The sequence below is a fragment of the Globicephala melas genome, chromosome 10 (genome assembly GCF_963455315.2).
Source record: "Globicephala melas chromosome 10, mGloMel1.2, whole genome shotgun sequence".
Classification (NCBI taxonomy): Eukaryota; Metazoa; Chordata; class Mammalia; order Artiodactyla; family Delphinidae; genus Globicephala; species Globicephala melas.
This window is the reverse complement of record NC_083323.1, coordinates 60,167,122-60,190,173: the sequence shown is the minus strand read 5'-3', so window position 1 is coordinate 60,190,173 and position 23,052 is coordinate 60,167,122. Positions and strand designations below refer to the sequence as shown.

General features: G+C 46.5%; 1 protein-coding gene across 4 annotated transcripts; it reads right to left on the bottom strand.

The window, feature by feature from the left end:
* Positions 1–111: 111 nt before the first annotated feature.
* Positions 112–21,712, bottom strand: AAAS (aladin WD repeat nucleoporin). Of its 4 annotated transcripts, XM_030866865.3 has the most exons (17): positions 21,493–21,712; positions 19,945–20,135; positions 11,022–11,149; positions 8,191–8,246; positions 7,787–7,878; positions 7,545–7,591; positions 7,191–7,289; positions 6,726–6,869; positions 2,361–2,481; positions 1,895–2,019; positions 1,647–1,707; positions 1,403–1,493; positions 1,082–1,175; positions 927–994; positions 690–771; positions 494–578; positions 112–364 (listed from the first exon to the last, which is right to left on the bottom strand). In XM_030866865.3, exons 1-17 carry the CDS (start codon positions 21,536–21,538, stop codon positions 137–139), a joined length of 1,758 nt encoding a protein of 585 aa, XP_030722725.2. In that variant the 5' UTR covers positions 21,539–21,712; the 3' UTR covers positions 112–136. The 4 variants fall into 4 exon arrangements, with proteins under 4 accessions (XP_030722725.2, XP_030722726.1, XP_060163047.1 ...); XM_030866866.3 differs by lacking the exons at positions 19,945–20,135; positions 21,493–21,712 and adding an exon at positions 19,482–19,721; XM_060307064.2 differs by lacking the exons at positions 19,945–20,135; positions 21,493–21,712 and adding an exon at positions 19,073–19,398.
* Between the last annotated feature and the right edge of the window lie 1,340 nt (positions 21,713–23,052).

Sequence of the window (23,052 nt, the reverse complement as noted above, 5' to 3'; positions counted from 1 at the left end):
CAAGAAATGACTAAAAAGTGAAAGAGCCAAGATCTTAACCCAAAGTCCACGGCTGCTTCTTCTTCAGTATACCCCAATTTTGGGTAAAGATAAGAGTCTCATAATCGAATGGAAAACAAAAAAAGGACACTTTTTATTATTGAATGCGGGAGTGAGGGGAGTGGGGCCGACCAAGGGGTGGCCCTGGGAGAGGGTCCCAAGGGGCAGAGGTTGGGGACGTCTCAGTAAAGAGGGGCAGATCATGAATAGAGCCTCCGCCCCCAGCTGGGGGCTCTTGAGTTCGGCCAAGCACTGGGCTAAAACGTGGAAACTGGGCATTGACAAAGTACAGAGGGATGTGGGCGATCCGGCCCGTGGACCAGCACTGCAGAGAGAGGGGAAAGCAAAGTCTGACCAGTCTGAGCCCAAAGAAGGCCATACAGCAGAGCCACACAGCAGCTGCAGCCCTTGCTCCTCAGCCCACTCCTGCAACCACAGCGGCTGGCCTACTCACCACGCTGAGCAGAGCTCCTTTGTTGAAGGAAGGATGGAAAGTGATGAGCTGGGCCTGGGCTCCTGGCTCCCCCTGGACAGCGCCACTAGGGGCAGAAGGAAAGGTGAGCAGGCTGCTGGAGGCAGAAGGCAGGTGTAGAGGGTATGGGTTTGGTATGGGAGGCCGGGGGGGGGGACCACACCTGCCCAGCACCTACCAAGGAAGTAGCTCAAACACAGGGCTGTTTCGAGTGCGAAAAAGGAGGATGACTGGTTTACCATTCTGGACCCGTGGATTTCCTGTAAGAAGTGGATACAGGGATAGGAAGGAACTCTGGAGGCAGAATCCCAGGGTTGGGGCAGGGGCAGAGAAGAACTGCAGCCAGGGCCTGGAAACAGTCAGTTAATGGGAAGATGGTGCGGCCGGAGCAAAGGCCTCCCTCCCCTCCTCTTACCTTTCATGAGCACAGCCAGCCGCTCCCCACTTGGGTCCCAGACCATGGAGTGAGCCTCTCCCCCAAGCCTATGGGTCAGAACAGCAGGTTGGGAGGGCTCAGCGTGGTCCCTCCCAGCTTTGTCTCACTGCCCCTCCCTCGCCCACCCAGCTCACCTTTCCTCTCCATCTGGTGTCTGTACTGTCGTCTCAGACAGATCTGCCACAATCGTAGCTGACTTCGCGCCTCCAACGCACCCCTTTCGCTCACCTGCGGATCAGGGCAGAGGCTCTTAAGGACAAGAAAGGGGCCTCCCACTGGCCCCTGCCTCCTCTCCATCACAGGCATCAACACCTCTCAAGGCTCCCAAGCTTATTCCTTTTTTTTTTCCCCAAGTTTCTTCCCTTTATCCTTCAGAGCAGCATATTCCAGATGGTTCCTGTCTCCCTCCGACTACCCCAGATGTTGTGCATCCAGAAGTGTTTCCCTGGACTCACCACAACGTTCTGGGAACGACAAGGAGTAAATCAATGGTTCCCCCAACACAGTGAATAGCAGGCGGTTTCCATCAGGACTCCAGCAGCCAGTCTGGGGTCAGGGAGCAAAAGGCAGGGAAAGAGTGGTCTATGGGAATACAGGAGGGAAGCACACGAGGAAGAGAAGTAGAGGAGGTGGGGGGACACGCCTGGGGGAGCAGGGCCCACCTCCGCCCCCGCTCCTGAGACGCACAGTCCCTCCTACCTGACATCGCCCTGATAGGGTAGGCCACCGCTCACAAGTCCACATCTGGGCCTCCCAGACTCTGTGCCAAAGAGAGGCAGGTCACAGCTTAGGAACTCTAGGTGTCACAGCCTGGACTTCCCTTCCTGTCAGTCCCACATTCAGGTGAATGGGAACGCGGACAGAAGGTTGTGGCACTCGCAGTTCCAGGAGCCTAGTGCCTTTCTCTAGGTCGTTCCTGCCCCCCTCCCCGCCCTCCCCCTACTCACCGAAAGAGAGCTGAAGGAGTGGTAGCCAGGACTTTGCTGCCATCCGGGGACCAGAGCAGGTTGGTAACCCCACCTCCCCGAAACCAGGGAAGGGGAACACAGGTCTCTGTTGAGACATCCCATACCTAGGAGAAAGGGGAAAAGAGTGAGACAGGGGAGACTCAAGCATCCCTACCATCCCACGGGGGGCCGCCCTTCCTTAAGGTACAAAGAACCAGAGGGGAGGACGTGGGAAAGGGACAGTTAAAACAGGAGGAAATAGGGTTATGTCTATACTGACAGCAGGCAGAAATCTACATCTGAGGAGTCAGGCTGGTGCAGCGCCTTTCCCTGGATATGTTTAAGATTGAATGGACAGCTGTTCCTCTCCTTCCCCCAGGGTATTTCCCACCACCAGGCAAAGAAAGCTCTCTCCTCAAGTCTGGGGTGGCTGAAATGACCAGAAGAGGCGTGGGGACCAACTCACCAGGATGGCAGCGTCCACAGGTGAAGCTGAGAGTAGCCGACCCCCACTGGGGGCCCAGGCCAAGCTGGTGACAGGCGTGTGCCCAGGGTGAGAGAGCACTTGGGCACAGCCGGAAGAGGGTCTGCCGAGGGGAAACGGGGTGTGGAGTTAGAAGACAACAGGAAGAAAGCCCATGATTCTATTCCCCTGCCTCCTCCTGCTAAAACTTCCCAATCCCAATGGCCCCTCTGAGTTCAAATCCAGGTTGGGGAAAATGAATAAGGATCATGGAAGTTAAAGAAAAAGAAGGAAGGAAGGGCAGTCACTATCAGGAGGTCCAGAAAGGAAAACAGGTGAAAGGGACAAAAAAGCCTGAACGAGACAAAAACTTTTGACCAGTAAAGCTAGAAGGTACTGGGCTGGGGAGATGCATGTTCTGCTCTAGATGAGAGCCCTCTCCCCACAGGACCATCCTTCCTGGAGCATGGGATAATCCATGCCATCACTTCAAGGTTCCAATCTCTTCTCTTCCTACAGTTATCCACCACTCTCCAGGATTCAGCCTGTGCTCCTAACTCTGTCTTTCTGCCTTTCCTTGTCAGAATCAGCTTCCCTCCCCGGCGCTCCCACATCATTTTCTCCTCATCAAAGACGGCGCACGTGGCAAACCCCCCCCCCCCCACTAAACTGGGAACTAGTTGAGGGGCCCCGGCTGTGTCCGTCAGCTCTGTATCTCCAGAGCCACATTCTTGGCCTGACAGGTACAGGCAACTAGCCAAATTAATGCCACCTTGTCCTTTCTCCTCCCAACTATACCCCCCTTAAGCTCTAATGAGATCTTAGGTCACCAGTCTACAACTAACTCTCTTAACTTTACAATACATCAGTTTACAGAGATCCATCTCATTCTTTTCAGTGGCCCCACTGCATTCCACTGAATAGATGAACTACAATTTACTCAGTCAGGCCACCACAAATGGATATTTCAGCTGTTACAAACGGTACTGCAAAAAATATTCCCTATATCTTTATGTACTCGTCATTATTTGTGTAGAATAGAGTATTAAAGTGGAATTGCAGGTAAAAAAAGGCTTGAACCTTTCAAAAGATAAATATGCCAACAAATATATTCTGAAAAGTTTGTACCACAATATACTCTACCTGTAGTTTTCCTAGTCTTGCTAGTATTGGATATTATCAAACATTTCAACTTTAATAATACTAGCATACTGGGAACTCCCTGGTGGTCCAGTGGTCAGGACTCCACGCTCTCGCTGCTGAGGGCCAGGGTTCAATCCCCAGTCAGGGAACTAAGACCCCACAAGCCTGACGGTGCAGCCAAAAAAATAATAATTATCATACCATAATTCTGAATGGGCCAAAAAGCATTCTATACATTCTTCTAGTCCTTTTATTTATTTATTTTTACATTTAGTTCTTTTGTCTGCTTGGAATTTATTTGTATATAAAATGTAAAGCAAGGACAAACTGTATTGTTTTCTAAATAGATAGCCAATTATGCCAAAACCACTAAAACAAAAAACAAAAACTACTCTATTGCAGTGCAAATCCAAGTTCATCACATATTAAATTTCCATAAATTCTTGGATCTGTTCCTGAATGTTGTTCTGTTACACTGATCTGTTTGATCTTATGCCAATAACTTTCTGTTACTATAACTTCATAAAATATTTCAATACCTGGTAGGGCAAATCTCCTCTCAATATGCTTCCTTTTCAAACTTTTCTTGGCAATCCTTCCACATTTATTCTTTCATAAAAACTCTATTATTTTGTCCAGTTCACAAAAACCAGCAGAATTCTGATGGGAAATACACTTAATCTGACATCTTCATGATTAAATTTTCCTACCCAGGAATATAACACATCCCTCCATTAATTAAGCTCTTGTTTAATATTCTTCAACCACTTTCTTCAGATGTCTAACAGATTAAATAAATTTAACAATTTATTCCTAGTAATCTATAGTAATTGTTGTACCTGTTGTAAATAGAACATATTTTCCATTGTAATTTCTCAACTGATTATTGTTGGTACCAAGGGAAGCTATTACATTTTCAGTTTCTTGGATCCAGTTACCTTACTACTTAAATTTCTTATTAGATTAAATAGGTTTTTTTGGTTGAATCTCTTGTCTTATCTAGGTTTAAAATCATATCATCAAATAAAAATAATTTTCTCTTCTTTCACAAGACTTTACCATGTTTCCTTTTCTTGTCTTAACTGCCCTCAAAAGAACCTCCACAAATAATGTTGGTTAATAATGGTGGTAATGACATCTCTGTCTTTATCTTGACATTACTGGAAATACCTTTAGTATTTCCTATTTCACTGTTCAATATGGTAGCCACTGATTTTGCATATATACTCTTTATGTTTAGGTTGTCTCTTTGTATTCCTGTTTATGTATTCAGCTGAATGTCTGCTTATTGAGAAGGGCATTTATTTATAGAAACACTTTCCTCCTTTAATTTGCAAATGTAACAATCATTTTAATAGACTTCCTAATGGTGAATAGTTTTTAATTTCTGGAATATTCTACTTGGTTACGATTTTTTTTAAATATGCTTTTGGACTCTATTTGCTAATATTTTATTAAGCATTTTAAAATCTATGCTCAGGGGAGTTCCCTGACAGTCCAGTGGTTAGGACTTCATGCTTTCACTGCCAAGGGCGCAGGTTCAGTCCCTGGTCAGTATATCAAATACATAACTAAAGATCTACTGTATAGCACAGGGAACTCTACTCAATACTCTGTAATGGCCTATATGGAAAAGAATCTAAAAAAAGAGTGGATATATGTATATGTATAACTGATTCACTTTGCTGTACAGCAGAAACTAACACAACATTGTAAACTGACTATACTGCAATAAAAATTTAAAACAAAAAAAACCCCTGGTCGGGGAACTAAGATCCCGCAAGCCACGAGGCATGGTGAGGAAGTAAAGTAAGGAAGGAGGGAAGGAGGGAAGTAAGTAAATAAATAAATAAAATCTATGCTCAAATATTTTCTTTCTTATACCACCTATTGTCAGGTTAGGTTACATTAGGTTTATGGAAATAAATCAGGATGGGGACTTCCCTCATGGTCCAGTGGTTAAGAATACACCTTCCAAAAAAAAAAAAAAAAAAAAAAAATACACCTTCCAACTCAGGGGACGTGGGTTCGAGCCCTGGTCAGGGAACTAAGATCTCACATGCCGTGGGGCAACCAAGCCCGTGTGCTCTAGAGCCTGTGTGCCACAACTAGAGAGCCCATGCACCGCAATGAAAGATCCCGCATGCCACAACAAAGATTCCGAGTGCCACAACTAAAGACCCGCACAGCCAAATAAATAAATAATATATATATATATTTTAAAAAAGATTTGTATAAAAAGAAATAAATCAGGATTGATCCTGGGACAGAAAGAGGACATTAATGAGAAAACTGGTGAAATTAGAACAAAGTTTGGAGTTTAGTTAATAACAATGTACAAATGTCAGTTTCTTAGTTTTGACAAATCTAACATGGTTATATCAGACGTTAACGATGATGTGAAAGGTATACCAAAACTCTACTATCTTTGCAGCTTTTCTAAAAATCTAAAATTATGCACAAAATTTATTAAAAGGAAAATAAATCAGGAGGCTTTCCAAATTTTTTATGATCTGGATTAGTTCAGATAACATGGAGATTATCTTTTCTTTGACAATTAGATAGAACTCTCATAAAACCATCTCAGCCTGGCATCTTTTTTTAGGGGTAGAGCTCATCCGTTTTAATTGCTTCTACAGTCCACTTTGATAACATATATTTTGCTAGACAAACATTTCCTTTAGGTTTTCAAATCTGTTAGTCTAAACTTATATATAATATGCTCAATAATTCTATTTTCTTCCATATTTGCGGTTATCTCTCCTTTCCCATTTTGAAAATAGTGTACTTTGATTTTCTATTTTACCTTATTAAGGCTGGCCAAAAGGTTTTCTTCTTTATTCATAATTTAAAGAACCAGTTTCTGGTTTTATATTTAGTTAGTCCTCATGGGGATTTTTTCCAATTTCATCGGTTTCAGCTTTTATCCATATTAATTCCCTTCCCCCTTTCCTTTAAACCTACATCTGGCAGTCCTCTGAAAGAGACAGTCTTTCCAATCCATGATCCATAGGTACAAACTCCCCACAATCCCAGAAGCCCCCAGTTCTGTCCCTTTCTCTAGATTAGATCTTCTCAGCACCTCCACCTTGGCCTTAGGTCTGCTTCTCCCGTAGCCCTGAGAAGTGCTGTGAGGAAAAAGAACTTCTCCTTCCAGACCTCCTCACCACCCCAGCATGGCCACGACCCTCAGGCCAAGGTAAGAGAGAGACAGCTGGGACTCACCGGGTAGACAAGGACGTGGGGTCCAGGGTCCAGATGAGAATGCAGCTCTGGCAGGCCACAGCCAAGACGGAGGCACTGAGGGGCTTCCAGGCCAGGGCCGCCACATTTCGCTGCAGCCGGTGCTTCAGGGAGGGGACTATAGTGCTGGGGTGAAAGGGGAGGGGATGGGGTCAAAGCAGGGACACTAAGGCGCAGCGACCTGAGTTGTGGTTGAGGAGGGAAATCCCGAGAGAAAGCTGATCATCCAGGGCCTGTGGGTATTGTGGGACAGAGGACAGGATAAAGACTGGATCTGGAAAGAGGACGCATCCAGTTGTGGGGCCTCCCTGACCCCAGTTCTGGAAGGAGCCATGGACCAGGCCCAGGAACTGCAGGACTCCCGGGGCACCAAGGCTGGAGAAGGAAGTGGGGACTGACCAATGGAGACTGAAGACTCCGAGTCCACCCAGCGTGCCCCACACATACCTGTTGGCATTATACACACGGATGGAGTCATCTAGCAGGGCCACCGCAAACTTGTTGGTGTGTGGGTGCCACGCAAAGACCCTCAAGCAGCAGCTGGACCTGGGGCAGGAGTGAGGGTGAGGAGTCCCGACCTGCACCTCGCCATTCCCGGCCCAGAGCTCGGGTTCCCTTCTGTGTGAGGGCACTATTATTTTTCACTGCTTTTCTTTCTTTTTGGGGGCGGTAGGAGGGAGAATGTGGGGAGCAGTCAGGAAAGGGGTATGAGGAGTCTCTGCCTTGATTTCCCTCTCCCCAGAAGAAGTTCCAAGGTTCAGGACTTGCTTCCCACAAACGCTCCAGAGCTTGTACACTCACCAGTTTGTGACTTGAGCGAATTCAGCAATCAGATCTTCACTCCTGAGCTGTAATAACAAAGCGGATAGAGGTTGCACTGGGAAAAAAGGAGCTTATCCCCTCGATGCTCCCACAGGGGAGCTGGACCATTCATACCTTCTGCAGTCTTCTCATCACACCCTGACCCTAAGACATAGGAAGTGGAGAGGGGGTGGGAGTGGGGGAGCAGCAGCCAGGGAGGGCCGGGGGGAAGCCAAACTTACAGACAGATGGGGAAACAGAGACCCATGGAGGGAGGAGGCCCATCGACAGAGTGCCAGGGCCCAGCTGGATGCCGTCTTCACCCACTCAAACACTGTGGGGTTGAGAAAGCAGCTGTGATTAAACCATTCACAGGGTTCTCACTGGGCACCCTCCTAGGTGAGGGACGAGCAAGGGCAAGCACTCCCCAGATCCTTCCACCCAACAAGTGCTCTGGACACCCACTCTATGGTATGGGGGTAGGTAGAGGGGAAGAGAAGATGGTACCAGCAGAGTCAAATGGGCTGGGAAATACAGGGCTAAAGGGAAGGGCGCTGGGCCAACAGGTATTGGGATGAATTAGGGAGAATATGGATGGGAGGTGGCAACCATAAAACTAGAGAAGGCTAGAGGTAAACACACTTACCCTCCTCCTCTGAGTCTGCAATTTCATGCAGCACACCAAAAAGTCCCACATCACGCCTGAACAGGAGAGGGAGCTGTGAGTCACTCTGATCCCTTCAGTCTGCTCTCTAAGTTCATCTATTCATTCACTCAATAAACATGTATTAAAAATAACACTCACACTTAATGAGTGACAACTATGTGACATGTACTTTATATAGTCCTTTCATTGTACCCATGAGAGGACAATATATAAATTGTCCACCAGTGAGGCAACTAAGGCTCAGAGGTCTTTCAGGGCTTTGTGCACAGATCAAGGAGTCAAGACTTGCCCTAAGGGACTTCCCTGGTGGCACAGTGGTTAAGAATCCATCTGCCAATGCAGGGGACACGGGTTCAAGCCCTGGTCCAGGAAGATCCCACATGCCGTGGAGCAACTAAGCCCGTGCGTCACAACTACTGAGCCTGTGCTCTAGAGCCCGCGAGCCACAACTACTGAGCCCGAGTGCCTAGAGCCCGTGCTCCGCAACAAGAGAAGCCGCCGCAATGAGAAGCCCACGCACTGCAACGAAGAGTTGCCCCCGCTCACTGCAACTAGAGAAAACTCACACGCAGCAACAAAGACCCAACGCAGCCAAAAATAAATTTTATAGATTTAGAAAAAATAGATCGATTGATAAACAATAGATTTATAAAAAATAATAATAAAATAAATTTACGAAACAAATTATTAAAAAAAAAAAGAAGACTTGCCCTAAGATAGTGAATGGAAAGCCACAGAAAGAGTTTAAGCTGAGGAATAAACTGATCACACTGGCATTTTAGAAAGATCAGTCTGGCTGCAGATTAGAGGGCAAAAAGAATGGAGAGAAAGAAATGGGTTAAGAGGCTACTTCAGGAATCTAGAAGAAAGGCCAAAGTGGCCTGAACCACTGGGGATGGAGAAAAGACAGACTTGAGTGCTCAAGGAAGTAGAATGGACAGGATTTGAGGACTAATTAGACATTAGTAAGGGAAAGAGCAGTATCAAGGGAAACACGCAGGTGATAATTATAGCATTTAATGCTGCTTACACTGTGCCAGGGCTGGGCTAGATGCGTCACATGCATCATCTAATTCAGCCTTTATCACAACCCTACAAAATAGGTATTGTTATCATCAGCATTTTTAGATGAGAGAACAGAGAGTGTGAAGAGGTTAATTATCAAAGGTGAACTAAGTAGGAAATAGCAGAGTCAGGATTCAACCTGCCTGCCTGCCCCAGAGCCTACATTCAAACCACTTCCTTCTATATGACTAGGAAGGCTATTCCTTGAGATGAAAAACACAAGGAAGAAGCCAGCTTAGAGAGGAAAATGAAGAGATTGATTTTGAACAAGCTGAGTGTATGAAGCCTGTGGAATATCTCTAACCGAGGGTGTTGGGCAGACAAGTGAACACCCAGGTGTGAAGCATCAATCACAAGTCCAGCCTAGGGACACCAACATTTAAGAGAGAGCAGGAGGCTTCCCTGGTGGCGCAGTGGTTGACGGTCCGCCTGCCGATGCAGGGGACGCGGGTTCGTGCCCCGGTCCGGGAAGATCCCACATGCCGCGGAGCGGCTGGGCCCGTGAGCCATGGCCGCTGAGCCTGCGTGTCCCGAGCCTGTGCTCCGCAACGGGAGAGGCCACAACAGTCCGAGGCCCGCGTACCGCAAAAAAAAAAAAAAAGAGAGCAGGAAGAGCAGCAGCAGCTAGAGAGGCAGAAAGTGAGAAAGCACCCAGGACTGAATGGCTTTTCAGACCATGACTTGATGTTTAGCTGCACTCAAGGAGACATGCAAATTAAACTGTAATGCAATATCAAATATCAAAGCTTGATAGCACATGTGTTAGGAAACAGGCACTCTCATACACTGTGTGTGTTTTGTTGTTGTTTTTTATTTATTTTTTTTTTTTGCGGTACGCAGGCCTCTCACTGTTGCGGCCTCTCCCGCTGCGGAGCACAGGCTCCGGACGCGCAGGCTCAGCGGCCATGGCTCACGGGCCCAGCCGCTCCACGGCATGTGGGACCTTCCCGGACCGGGACACGAACCCATGTCCCCCACATCGGCAGGCGGACTCTCAACCACTGCACCACCAGGGAAGCCCTGTTTTTTAATTTTTATTGGAGTATAGTTGTCTCATACACTGGTGGTAGATCTGTAAATATGTACAACTTAAACAGAGGACTATATGGCAATAGCTCATGAAATTACAAATGAACATACCCTTTGAACCCAGCTACTTCATTTGTAGGAATTCATCCTACATATGATGATGATGATGATAATAATAAGAATAATAGCTAACTCTTGATGGGACTAATATGGGCCAGGCACTGTTCTAAGTGTTTTACTCATTTAATCATTACTACAACCTTGTAAGATAGGCTCCCTTTTACAGATGAAATTGAGGGACAGAGTGATTAAGTAACTTGACCAAGGTCACATAGCTAAAAAGTGGCACAGCCAGGAATTCAATCCAGGCTTCACTCCTACATGTGCAAAATGAATGACCTATGTATGAGATTATTCACTGCAACCTTATACCTAACCTTGCTGAGCTTCCAGTAAAGGCTCAGAAAGTAATAATGACATAAGGAGGGAACAGGTTCACAGAATTAAACCAAAAAGGAAAGCAAGTCACTGGAGTTGAAATGGAACTACTGTTGCACAGCCTTGAGTTCCACAAAAAGGACTGATAATTTGATATGCTGAATGATACACAGCTCTGAGATAGAGAGGGCTGGGAGGCCAAGGCAGAGGGGGTGGTGACCTCATTGCCTCCAGGATCTGCAGACCACTGGCCCAAGAGACCCTTTGCCATGTCTCACCAAATGTTGATGCATCTCTTCCACACTTGTTCCCGGTGGTGGATGAAGGCCGTTCTTGTGCCATGGTCCAACCTCCCAGGGGTCTTCAGGGGATCCTTAGTAAGGTTTAGGACAGGAAGATTGATCCACTAGAGCCAGAAATGAGGTATGACAGTGAGTCAGTCTCTTCCCTAATCTCTACTAACTTCCTGCCATCTCCAACCCTCGGCAGGGCTGAGGGTAAGAGACTCCAGAGACCTGTTTCCCATTTCCACAAATATAACACTTGTGGAGGGGGGCGGAGTCAAGATGGCATACTAGAAGGATGTGGAATTCGTGTCTCCTCACAACTAGGGCACCTACCAGGCACCGCTGGGGAACCACGGACACCTAAGGGGACAGGAGTAACCCCCAGCAACCAGTTGCTTCAACTATAGTTTTATTTTTCCTAATATATTTTTTATCTTTCTAATTTTGTTTTGTTTCTTATTCTTTGATATTGTACTGCTCCTTTTTCTCTTTCTTTCTTTTTTTTTTTTTTACCACGCCACGAAGCTTGCGAGACCCTGGTTCCCAGGCCAGAGGTCGGGCCCGAGCTCCTGTGCTGGGAGCTCCGAGTCCAATCCGCTGGACTAACAAAGAACCTCAGGACCCAGGGAATATTAATCAGAGTGAGGCCTCCCGGAGGTCCTCATCTCAGCACCAAGACCCATCTCTATCCAACTGCCTGCAAACTCCAGTGCTGGACGTCTCAGGCCAAACAACCAGTAAGACAGGAACACAGCACCATCATCAAAAAGAGGAAAAAAAAAAAAAAGAAACGACAAAAAAAATACTTTACAGGGCTTCCCTGGTGGCGTAGTGGTTGAGAATCTGCCTGCTAATGCAGGGGACACGGGTTTGATCCCTGGTCTGGGAGGATCCCACAGGCCACAGAGCAACTAGGCCCGTGAGCCACAACTACTGAGCCTGCACGTCTGGAGCCTGTGCTCCGCAACAAGAGAGGCCGCAATAGTGAGACACCCGCACACCGCGATGAAGAGTGGCCCCCGCTTGCCACAACTAGAGAAAGCCCTCATACAGAAACGAAGACGCAACACAGCAAAAATACAATAAATTAATTAATAAACTCCTACTCCCAACATCTTCTTTAAAAAAAAAAAAAAAAGTTACAGACAAAGGAGCAAGGTAAAAACCTACAAGACCAAATAAATGAAGATGAAATAGGCAACCTACCTGAAAAAGAATTCAGAGTAATGATAGTAAAGATGATCCAAAATCTTGGAAACAGAATGGAAAAAATACAAGAAACATTTAACAAGGATCTAGAAGAACTAAAGAGCAAACAAACAGTGATGAACAACACAATTACTGAAATTAAAAATACTCTAGGGGGGGCTTCCCTGGTGGCGCAGTGGTTGAGAGTCCGCCTGCTGATGCAGGGGACACGGGTTCGTGCCCCGGTCCGGGAAGATCCCACATGCTGTGGAGCAACTAAGCACGTGTGCCATGGCCGCTGAGCCTGCGCGTCCAGAGCCCGTGCTCGGCAACGGGAGAGGCCACAACAGTGAGAGGGCTGCGTACCGCGGAAAAAAAAAAAAAACTCTAGGGGCTGGACTTCCCTGGTGGCGCAGGCTCCAGAATCCACCTGCCAATGCAGGGGACACGGGTTCTAGCCCTGGCCTGGGAAGATCCCACATGCTACGGAGCAACTAAGCCCGTGTGCCACAACTGCTGAGCCTGCGCTCTAGAGCCCACCAGCCACAACTACTGAAGCCCGTGTGCCACAACTACTGAAGCCCGTGCACCTAGAGCCTGTGCTCCACAACAAAAGAAGCCACTGCAATAAGAAGCCCGTGCACTGCAATGAAGAGTAGCGCCCGCTCACTGCAACTAGAGAAAGCCCGCACGCAGCAACAAAGACGCAACGCAGCCAAAAATAAATATATTAATTAATTAAAAAAAAAATACTCTAGGGGCTTCCCTGGTGGCGCAGTGGTTGAGAATCCACCTGCCAATGCAGGGGACATGGGCTCGACCTCTGGTCCGGGAAGATCCCACATGCCGCGGAGCAACTAAGCCCGTGCACCACAACTACTGAGCTTGTGCTCTAGAGCCCATGAGCCACAACTACTGGACCTGCGTGCTGCAAACTACTGAAACCCATGCGCCTAGAGCCCATGCTCCACAATGAGAGAAGCCACCGCAATGAGAAGCCTGTGCACTGCAACGAAGAGTAGCCCCTGCTCGCTGCAACTAGAGAAAGCCTGTGCACAGCAACGAAGACCCAACACAGCCAAAAATAAATAAATAAAATAAATATATTAAAAAAAATACTCCAGAAGGAATCAATAACAGAATAACTGAGGCAGAAGAATGGATAAGTGAGCTGGAAGATAAAATGGTGGAAATAACTGCCAGGGAGCAGAATAAAGAGAAAAATGAATGCAAAGAACTGAGGACGGTCTCAGAGAGCTCTGGGACAACATAAACGCACCAACATTCGAATTATAGGGGTGCCAGAAGAAGAAGAGAAAAAGAAAGAGGCTGAGAAAATATCTGAAGAGATTATACTTGAAAACTTCCCTAACATGGGAAACGAAACAGTCGATTAAGTCTGGGAAGCACAGAAAGTACCATACAGGATAAACCCAAAGAGAAACACAACGAGACAAATATTAATGAAACTTTAAAAAATTAAATACAAGAAAAAATACTAAAAGCAGCAAGGGAAAAGCAACAAATAACATACAAGGGAATCCCCATAAGGTTAACAGCTGATTTTTCAGCAGAAACTCTGCAAGCCAGAAGGGGGTGGCAGGACATATTTAAAGTGATGAAAGGGAAAAACCTACAAACAAGATTACTCAGCAAGGATCTCATTCAGATTCAATGGAGAAATTAAAACCTTTACAGATAAGCAAAAGTTAAGAGAATTCAGCACCACCAAACCAGCACAAATGCTAAAGGAACTTCTCTAGGCAGGAAACACAAGAGAAGGAAAAGACCTACAAAAACAAACCCTAAACAATTAAGAACATGGTAATAGGAACATACATATTGATAATTACCTTAAACGTAAATGGATTAAATGTTCCAACCAAAAGACATAGACTGGCTGAATGGATACAAAAACAAGACCCATACATATGCTGTCTACAAAAGACCCACTTCAGACCTAGGGACACATACAGACTGAAAGTGAAGGGATGGAAAAAGATATTCCATGCAAATAGAAATCAAAAGAAAGCTAGAATAGCAATCCTCATATCAGACAAAATAGACTTTAAAACAAAGACTAGGGGCTTCCCTGGCGGTGCAGTGGTTAAGAACCTGCCTGCCAATGCAGGGGATATGGGTTTGAGCCCTGGTCCGGGAAGATTCCCACATGCCGTGGAGCAACAAGGCCCATGCACCACAACTACTGAGCCTGCGCTCTAGAGCCTGCAAACCACAACTACTGAAGCCTGCACACCGCAACTACTGAAGACCACGTGCCTAGAGCCCATGCTCTGCAACAAGAGAAGCCGCTGCAATGAGAAGCCCGCACACCACAACGAAGAGTAGCCCCCGCTCGCCACAACTAGAGAAAGCCTGCGTGCAGCAACGAAGACCCAATGCAGCCAAAAATAAATTAAAACAAAAAAAACAAACACTATTACAAGAGACAAAGAAGGACACTACATAATGATCAATGGATCAATCCAAGAAGAAGATATAACAATTGTAAATATTTATGCACCCAACATAGGAGCACCTCAATACATAAGGCAAATGCTAACAGCCATAAAAGGGGAAATAGTAACACAATAATAGTAGGGGACTTTAACACCTGACTTTTACCAATGGACAGATCATCCAAAATGAAAATAAATAAGGAAACACAAGCTTTAAATGATACATTAAACAAGATGGACTTAATTGATATTTATAGGACACTGCATCCAAAAACAACAGAATACACTTTCTTCTCAAGTGCTCATGGAACATTCTCCAGGATAGATCATATTCTGGGTCACAAATCAAGCCTTGGTAAATTTAAGAAAACTGAAATCGTATCAAGTATCTTTTCCGACCACAACGTTATGAGACTAGATATCAACTACAGGAAAAATTTAAAAATACAAACACGTGGAGGCTAAATAATATGCTACTAAATAACCGAGACACCACAGAAGAAATCAAAGAGGAAATCAAAAAATACCTAGAAACAAATGACAATGAAAACACAACAACCCAAAACATATGGGATGCAGCAAAAGCAGTTCTAAGAGGGAAGTTTACAGCAATACAACCTTACCTCAAGAAACAAGAAAAATCTCAAATAAAGAACCTAACCTTACACCTAAAGCAATTAGAGGAAGAAGAACCAAAAAAAAACTCAAAGTTAGCAGAAGGAAAGAAATCATAAAGATCAGATCAGAAATAAATGAAAAAGAAATGAAGGAAACAATAGCAAAGATCAAGAAAACTAAAAACTGGTTCTTTGAGAAGCTAAACAAAATTGATAAACCATTAGCCTGACTCATCAAGAAAAAAAGGGAGACGACTCAAATCAACAGAATTAGAATGAAAAAGGAGAAGTAACAACTGATGCTGCAGAAATACAAAGGATCATGAGAGATTACTACAAGCAACTATATACCAATAAAATGGACAACCTGGAAGAAATGGACAAATTCTTAGAAAAGCACAACCTTCTGAGACTGAACCAGGAAGAAACAGAAAATATAAACAGACCAATCACAAGCACTGAAATTGAAACTGCGATTAAAAAACTTCCAACAAACAAAAGCCCAGGACCAGATGGCTTCACAGGCGAATTCTATCAAACATTTAGAGAAGAGATAACACCTATCCTTCTCAAACTCTTCCAACATATAGCAGAGGGAGGAACACTCCCAAACTCATTCTATGAGGCCACCATCACCCTGATACCAAACCAGACAAAGATGTCACAAAATAAGAAAACTACAGGCCAATATCTCTGATGAACACAGATGCAAAAATCCTCAACAAAATACTAGCAAACAGAATCCAACAGCACATTAAAAGGTTCAAACACCATGATCAAGTGGGGTTTATCTCAGGAATGCAAGGATTCTTCAATATACACAAATTAGTCAATGTGATACATCACATTAACAAAATGAAGGATAAAAACCACATGATAGTCTCAATAGATGCAGAAAAAGCTTTTGACAAAATTCAACACCCATTTATGATAAAAACTCTCCAGAAAGTAGGCATAGAGGGAACCTACCTCAACATAATAAAGGCCATATATGACAAACCCACAGCCAACATTGTTCTCAATGGTGAAAAATTGAAACCATTTCTTCTCAGATCAGAAACAAGACAAGGCTGCCCACCTTCACCACCATTATTCAACATAGTTTTGGAAGTTTTAGCCACAGCAATCAGAGAAGAAACAGAAATAAAAGGAATCCAAATCGGAAAAGAAGAAGTAAAACTGTCACTGTTTGCAGATGACATGATACTATATAGAGAGAATCCTAAAGATGCTACCAGAAAACTACTACTAATCAATGAATGTGGTAGAGTAGCAGGATACATAATTAATGCACAGAAATCTCTTGCATTCCTATAAACTGATGACGAAAAATCTGAGAGAGAAATTAAGGAAACACTCCCATTTACCACTGCAACAAAAAGAATAAAATACCTAGGAATAAACCTACCTAAGGAGACAAAAGACCTGTATCCAGAAATCTATAAGACACTGATGAAAGAAATTAAAGATGATACAAACAGATGGAGAGATATACCATGTTCTTGGATTGGAAGAATCAACATTGTGAAAATGACTATACTACCCAAAACAATCTACAGATTCAATGCAATCCCTATCAAATTACCAATGGCATTTTTCACACAACTAGAACAAAAAATTGCACAATTTGTAGGGAAACACAAAAGACCCTGAATAGCCAAAGCAATCTTGAGAAAGAAAAATGGAGCTGGACAAATCAGGCTTCCGGACTTCAGATTATAGTACAAAGCTACAGTAATCAAGACAGTATGATACTGGCACAAAAACAGAAATACAGATCAATGGAACAGGACAGAAAGCCCAGAGACAAACCCATGCACATATGGTCACCTTATCTTTGAGAAAGGAGGCAAGAATATACAGTGGAGAAAAGACAGCCTCTTCAATAAGTGGTGCTGGGAAAACTGGACAGCTACATGTAAAGGAATAAAATTAAAACACTTCCTAACACCATACACAAAAATAAACTCAAAATGGATTAAAGACCTAAATGTAAGGCCAGACACTATAAAACCCTTAGAGGAAAACATAGGCAGAACACTCTATGGCATAAATCACAGCAAGATCCTTTTTGACCCACCTCCTAAAGAAATGGAAATAAAAACAAAAATAAACAAATGGAACCTAATGAAACTTAAAAGCTTTTGCACAGCAAAGGAAACCATAAACAAGACGAAAAGACAACCCTCAGAATGGGAGAAAATATTTGCAAACGAAGCAACTTACAAAGGATTAATCTCCAAAATATACAAGCAGTTCATGCAGCTCAATATCAAAAAAAAACAAACAACCCAATCCAAAAATGGGCAGAAGACCTAAATAGACATTTCTCCAAAGAAGGTATACAGATTGCCAACAAACACATGAAAAGATGCTCAACATCACTAATCATTAGAGAAATGCAAATCAAAACTACAATGAGGTATCACCTCACACCGGTCAGAATGGCCATCATCAAAAAATCTACAACAATAAATGCTGGAGAGGGTATGGAGAAAAGGGAACCCTCTTGCACTGTTGGTGGGAATGTAAATTGATACAGCTAGTATGGAGAACAGTATGGCGGTTCCTTAAAAAACTAAAAATAGAACTACCATATGACCAGCAATCCCACTACTGGGCATACACCCTGAGAAAACCATAATTCAAAAAGAGTCATGTAACACAATGTTCATTGCAGCACTATTTACAATAGCCAGGACCTGGAAGCAACCTAAGTGTCCATCGACAGATGAACGGATAAAGAAGATGTGGGCTTCCCTGGTGGCGCAGTGGTTAAGAATCTACCTGCCAATGCAGGAGACACGGGTTCAAGCCCTGGTCCGGGAAGATCCCACATGTCGCGGAGCAACTAAGTCCGTGAGCCACAACTTCTGAGCCTGCGCTCTAGAGCTTGCGTGCCACAACTACTGAAGCCCGCATGCCACAACTACTGAAGCCCAGGCACCTATAGCCCATGCTCTGCAACAAGAGAAGCTACCACAATGAGAAGCCCATGCACCGCAACGAAGAGTAGCTCCCGCTCGCCACAACTAGAGAAAGCCCGTGCACAGCAACGAAGACCCAATGCAGCCAAAAGTAAAATAATAAATAAATTTTTAAAAATAATAAAGATGTGGCATATATATATATATATAATGGAATATTACTCAGCCATAAAAAGAAACGAAATTGAGTTATTTGTAGTGAGGTGGATGGACCCAGAGTCTGTCATACAGAGTGAAGTAAGTCAGAAAGAGAAAAACAAATACCGTATGCGAACATATATATAATCTAAAAAAAAAAAAAAGATTCTGATGAACCTAGGGGCAGGACAGGAATAAAGACACAGATGTAGAGAATGGACTTGAGGACACAGGGAGGGGGAAGGGTAAGCTGGGACGAAGTGAGAGAGCAACATTAACATATATACACTACCAAATGTAAAACAGATAGCTAGTGGGAAGAAGCTGCATAGCACAGGGTGATCAGCTTGGTGCTTTGCGACCACCTAGAGGGGTGGGATAAGGAGGGTGGGAGGGAGACGCAAGAGGGAGGGGATATGGGGATATATGTATGCATATAGCTGATTCACTTCGTTATACAGCAGAAACTAACACAACGTTGTAAAGCAATTATACTCCAATAAGTATGTTAAAGGAAAAAGAAAAAATATATATATATATAACACTTGTGGGACAGGGAAACAGGTCTTAGCTCCCTTATCTGTAAAACTAGAATAATATTTCATAGGGTTGCTGTGATTAAATCACATTATTAAAACATTTGTGGAGAACACCTGACTCAGAGCCTTTCTTCCAAGCAAACGCTCAATAAATGTAAGTTTCTCTTCCTTTTCCTTCCCAGAAACACCACAGGAAAAAACTCCCCAGGTTGTGCCTTCCCAGTTCTCCCAGATTCTGTACCAACTTTTCAGAAGTCCTCCTGCACCCTCACATCCCCTAGATTCGCCCTCACTCTCCGTTCCCACTAGGCCCGCACCACAGCCCCTCAGCATCCCTTATCCTCCAATCCCAGCTCTTAAATACATCCCAGTCCTTCTATTCTTCTCCAGCCTGAGCCAGGCTATTTCCAATACTCCAGTCTGGGGACCTCGACCCCGCCCCTATCACGTTGCCTCTGCTCCCCCATTCTCTCCGACTCTGCCCCCCACGCCTGTAGGTCTCCTCCCTCCTCGCCCTGACCACCTGGCCCCGGAAGTCGGGAGGCGGACTCTCATAGCTACTGCCCGTCACCAGCTCGTTATTGTGCTCGTATAGGGTGACTTGTCCCCTAGGCGGCGGCGGAGGGAACAACGCCAGGGAGCACATCCTGCCGGTCCCGAAGACGTCCGGACTGAGCAAACTCCCGGATCCCGCTCCGCCGACTCTTAGTTCCCTGGCTAGATTAGGATGCGTACGGGTTGTCGCCTGGGACAAACTGCTATGCAAAGCTCAACGGAAGTGAATGGAAGAGTAACGGAGAAGAAGGACGCATGCGCAGTCCGGGACAGACTTCCGGCGTCCTCGCGCGCCGCCTGGCGGCCAGAGGGGGCCGGTGTAAACACGTCCGTAGGGCAGACCACTATTTAAGGGTCGGAGCGTTTTTTTGTTTCCTGTGAGACTGCTGTTTTTCCCAGTTCCGAATTCCTCAACACGCTCTCCTACTCACTCTCAGCACTCGAAAAGTCCAAAATAAGCCACGTTCAGGGCAGTACCCAATTAAACTCTCCCAGGATTGTGTCAGGGGCAGCTGGCTGGAAAGTTGAGGGAAAGCCTCCGGAAGGCGGAAAGTCAGGCGGGAGGCCTTGGGAGGGAGAGTGCAGTGCCCGCCGGAACCTAGAGCCCACGGGGTTAGGCCTCCTAGAAGGAAAAGTGGGAACAGTTGGGAAATTAACATTTCCTGAGCACTTATTATGGTAAGTGCTTGTATAATCTTTACAACAACTCCATGAGATGGGTACTGTTATATCACCATAAGGAAAGAGGCACAGGGAGATCGGACCTAAAAATACCAAAACCTGTATAAGGCATTCTGACTACAGAATGAAAGTGAGATTGAGAGGAGAGGGGCAAAAACAAGTAAAGAGGATTAAGAGGTACAAACTACAAGGTAGTAAATAAATAAATTACAACGATGTAATGTACAGCACGGGAATATTGCCAATATTTTATAACTTTGTATGGAGTATAATCTATAAAAATATCAAATCATTGTGTTGTACACCTGAAACTAATATAATATCGTAAATCAATTTTTTAAAACAAGTGAGATTGATCTTATTCTAACTCCAAAGGATGGAACTGGAACTGGAATCTAATGCAGAATGGGGGCTCCTCTTCTTACAGCTGTGTGGCTTTGGGAAAATCGTTGAATTCTTTGAGACTCAGCTCCCTCACTTGCAGTGTCCTAACTATTATACATGGCTGTTTCCCATACAAAGTAATGGAAACAAAGCCATTTAATAAACTGTAAAGTGCTAAGCAGATATTGGAGATGAATAGCCCTAACTCTGCCATGAACTAGGTGACCTTGGGCATTGGTTCATTAATTTAACAGATGTTAATGAGCAATTCCAAGGACCAAGCTCTGGGGACCCAGAACTGTATAAGGCATACAATTCCCCATCCCCAAGAGCAGCCAGTCTCATTGGATACTATAGGAGACATTCTGGTTTAACATTCTCGGATTCTATATCTGCCCCTCCTTTCTACATGAAAAGTTCCCCCAAGAGTTATTCCCGGGTCAGAAAACCAGGGGCTCCAAAACGTTAATGGACATAGGAATCATCTGAGGATCTTGTTAAAATGCAAATTCTGGGGTGGAGCTCTGAACTTGTAGTTCCAAAAAGCCCGCAGGTGATACTGCACAGACAACTCGTCCCCCCATTTAATTAGTTCACTGTCACTTGGGAAGTCACAGAAAACTTAAAGAGCAGATTATTAAAACTGGGGATAGTTTGGAGAAATTGGCTGGGAAAGCTCTCCTTGAGACGGGGAAGCAGGACAGGTTTGAAGGAAAAGTGGGAGTCCGTGACCCTGACAGACTGGTGGAGAGCAGTGAGAAGCCACCCACAAATTTTTTGTTTGTATCATCCAACCCCAGATACCCCAAGAACTCACTACAGCCTGGGACTATGACTTCCACCCTCCCTTGAATGAAGCCTGATTTTCACCAACAGACTGTGTTATAATTATCAGTTAGGTGCCTGCCTCTTACCCTGTAATGTGACCTGGAGAGAAGGAACAGTGCTCTGTGTCTTCATACTCCACAACCGCCTCCCCCATACAGCTTATTTAAGGTTTGCTGAATGGTTTTTCACAATTTGCAGATTCTTGGGAGGCTGAAGTCCAGGCCTAGCGCACTCCCCACTAACTTCACCAGGAGGCGCGGCGGCCCTGGCGACACAGTGACTGTGACCCACCGCCCCAGGGGCTCAGAGCGCTCGGCGGGCAGTCTCCACCGGGACCCCTCCCTACGACCTGGGCGGGAAACCGAGGCAGCGTCCTGGCCACTGCCCGAAACTTCTAAAATGGGGCCCCCCACTTTGGGAGGCGGGAGGCATCGCGGGAGCCTGGGTGCCTGGACCTCGGCCCGCCGCCCCTTCCTGGGCGCGCCGAAGCCCGGCGCCCCGGCGCGGGGCCGGTAACCAGGCGCACATGGCCCGCCCGGCCCTGTTTGTCCTGGCAGCGCGCCGCCGCTATTTGAGGCGGTTTTTATCTCCCAGAAACCAGCAAAACCCCAAGCGGAGTCTAAGGAAGATGAAAGGAGCCGAGGGACCGGGGAGGGGAGGACCGCGAGGCTGCGGCGGGCGGGAGCTGGCACCGGACAGGCGGAGGCCGGGAGGCGAGAGGGCCAGGCCCTGGGGGGTCCCGAGGAGCCGGCCCCGCGGGGTGGGCGCCGAGCCCGGGGGTCCACTTCGGGCCGCCCACTCTCGCAGCCCCGCGCCCAGGCGTCTCCCGCCCCTCTCAGCCGCTCTTCCGCCGCGGCCCCCGGCCGGCCGGAGGGTCCCCGGAACTCGGATCCTTCTTCAAAGCGCCTTTGAAGCCCGGAGCCCCGCCCAAGGGCAGGAGATTTCGCACCTGGACGGGGGCGGGGTGGGGAGGGGACCGGCAGCCCGAGCACCGCCTGGGACCCGCCGACCCCTCCCCCGCTCTAGCGCGGAGCGCCTCTCCCGAGCCCGCAAGGGGCACCGGCGGACGGGGGCGCCGCCCGCAGTCGGGCCCAGGCTGAGGGAGCGGCTCGTGCGCCCCTCCGCCCGGCGGGGGAGCCGTAGGGGGCGGAGGCCGCACAAAGCCCTATTGTGGCTGGGGTCTGGCCGCGACAGAGTGGCTTTTGTTCCTCCGCTGAGTCCGTGGCGGGCACGACTGATTGCAGGCCCGGGGCCGGGGGCGGGTTACGTGCCAGGCGGGTCCACCCGCGGTAGCCGCACCTCGCCCGGCCCGGGCCGCGCCGTAGTCCGCACGGCGACCGCAGGGCCGGCGCGCCGCCCGGCTGCTGTCCAGGCTGTGTCCGCTGGTGCCGAGCCCGAGAAAGAGCCGGGTGAAGAAAACCTCTTCGCCTTCCCAACTCCGCAGAGAGCTCTGGGCTGGGCGGTCAAAAACTGACCTCCGCCGCAGGGCCGGGCCGCCGAAGTATTCTACCCCGGGCGTAACGTGCAAACAGGCACGACAGTGCCCGCGGGGACTCCCCAGTTTGCCAACCAGAAATCCTGTGGCTCACTCTTCTCCCCTCCTCTTCCTCTTTTCTCACCAGGACAAAATTTTAAATCGAATTTTT

Coding starts and splice junctions, on each gene's coding strand:
- AAAS (XM_030866865.3), bottom strand. CDS start 21,538: ATGAAGACACAGAGCACTGTTCCTTCTCTCCAGGTCACATTACAGG. Junction 8,247..11,021: donor AAGAGATGCATCAACATTTG/GTGAGACATGGC, acceptor TCTCCTGTTCAG/GCGTGATGTGGGACTTTTTG. Junction 772..926: donor GCTGGCTGTGCTCATGAAAG/GTAAGAGGAGGG, acceptor CACTTCTTACAG/GAAATCCACGGGTCCAGAAT.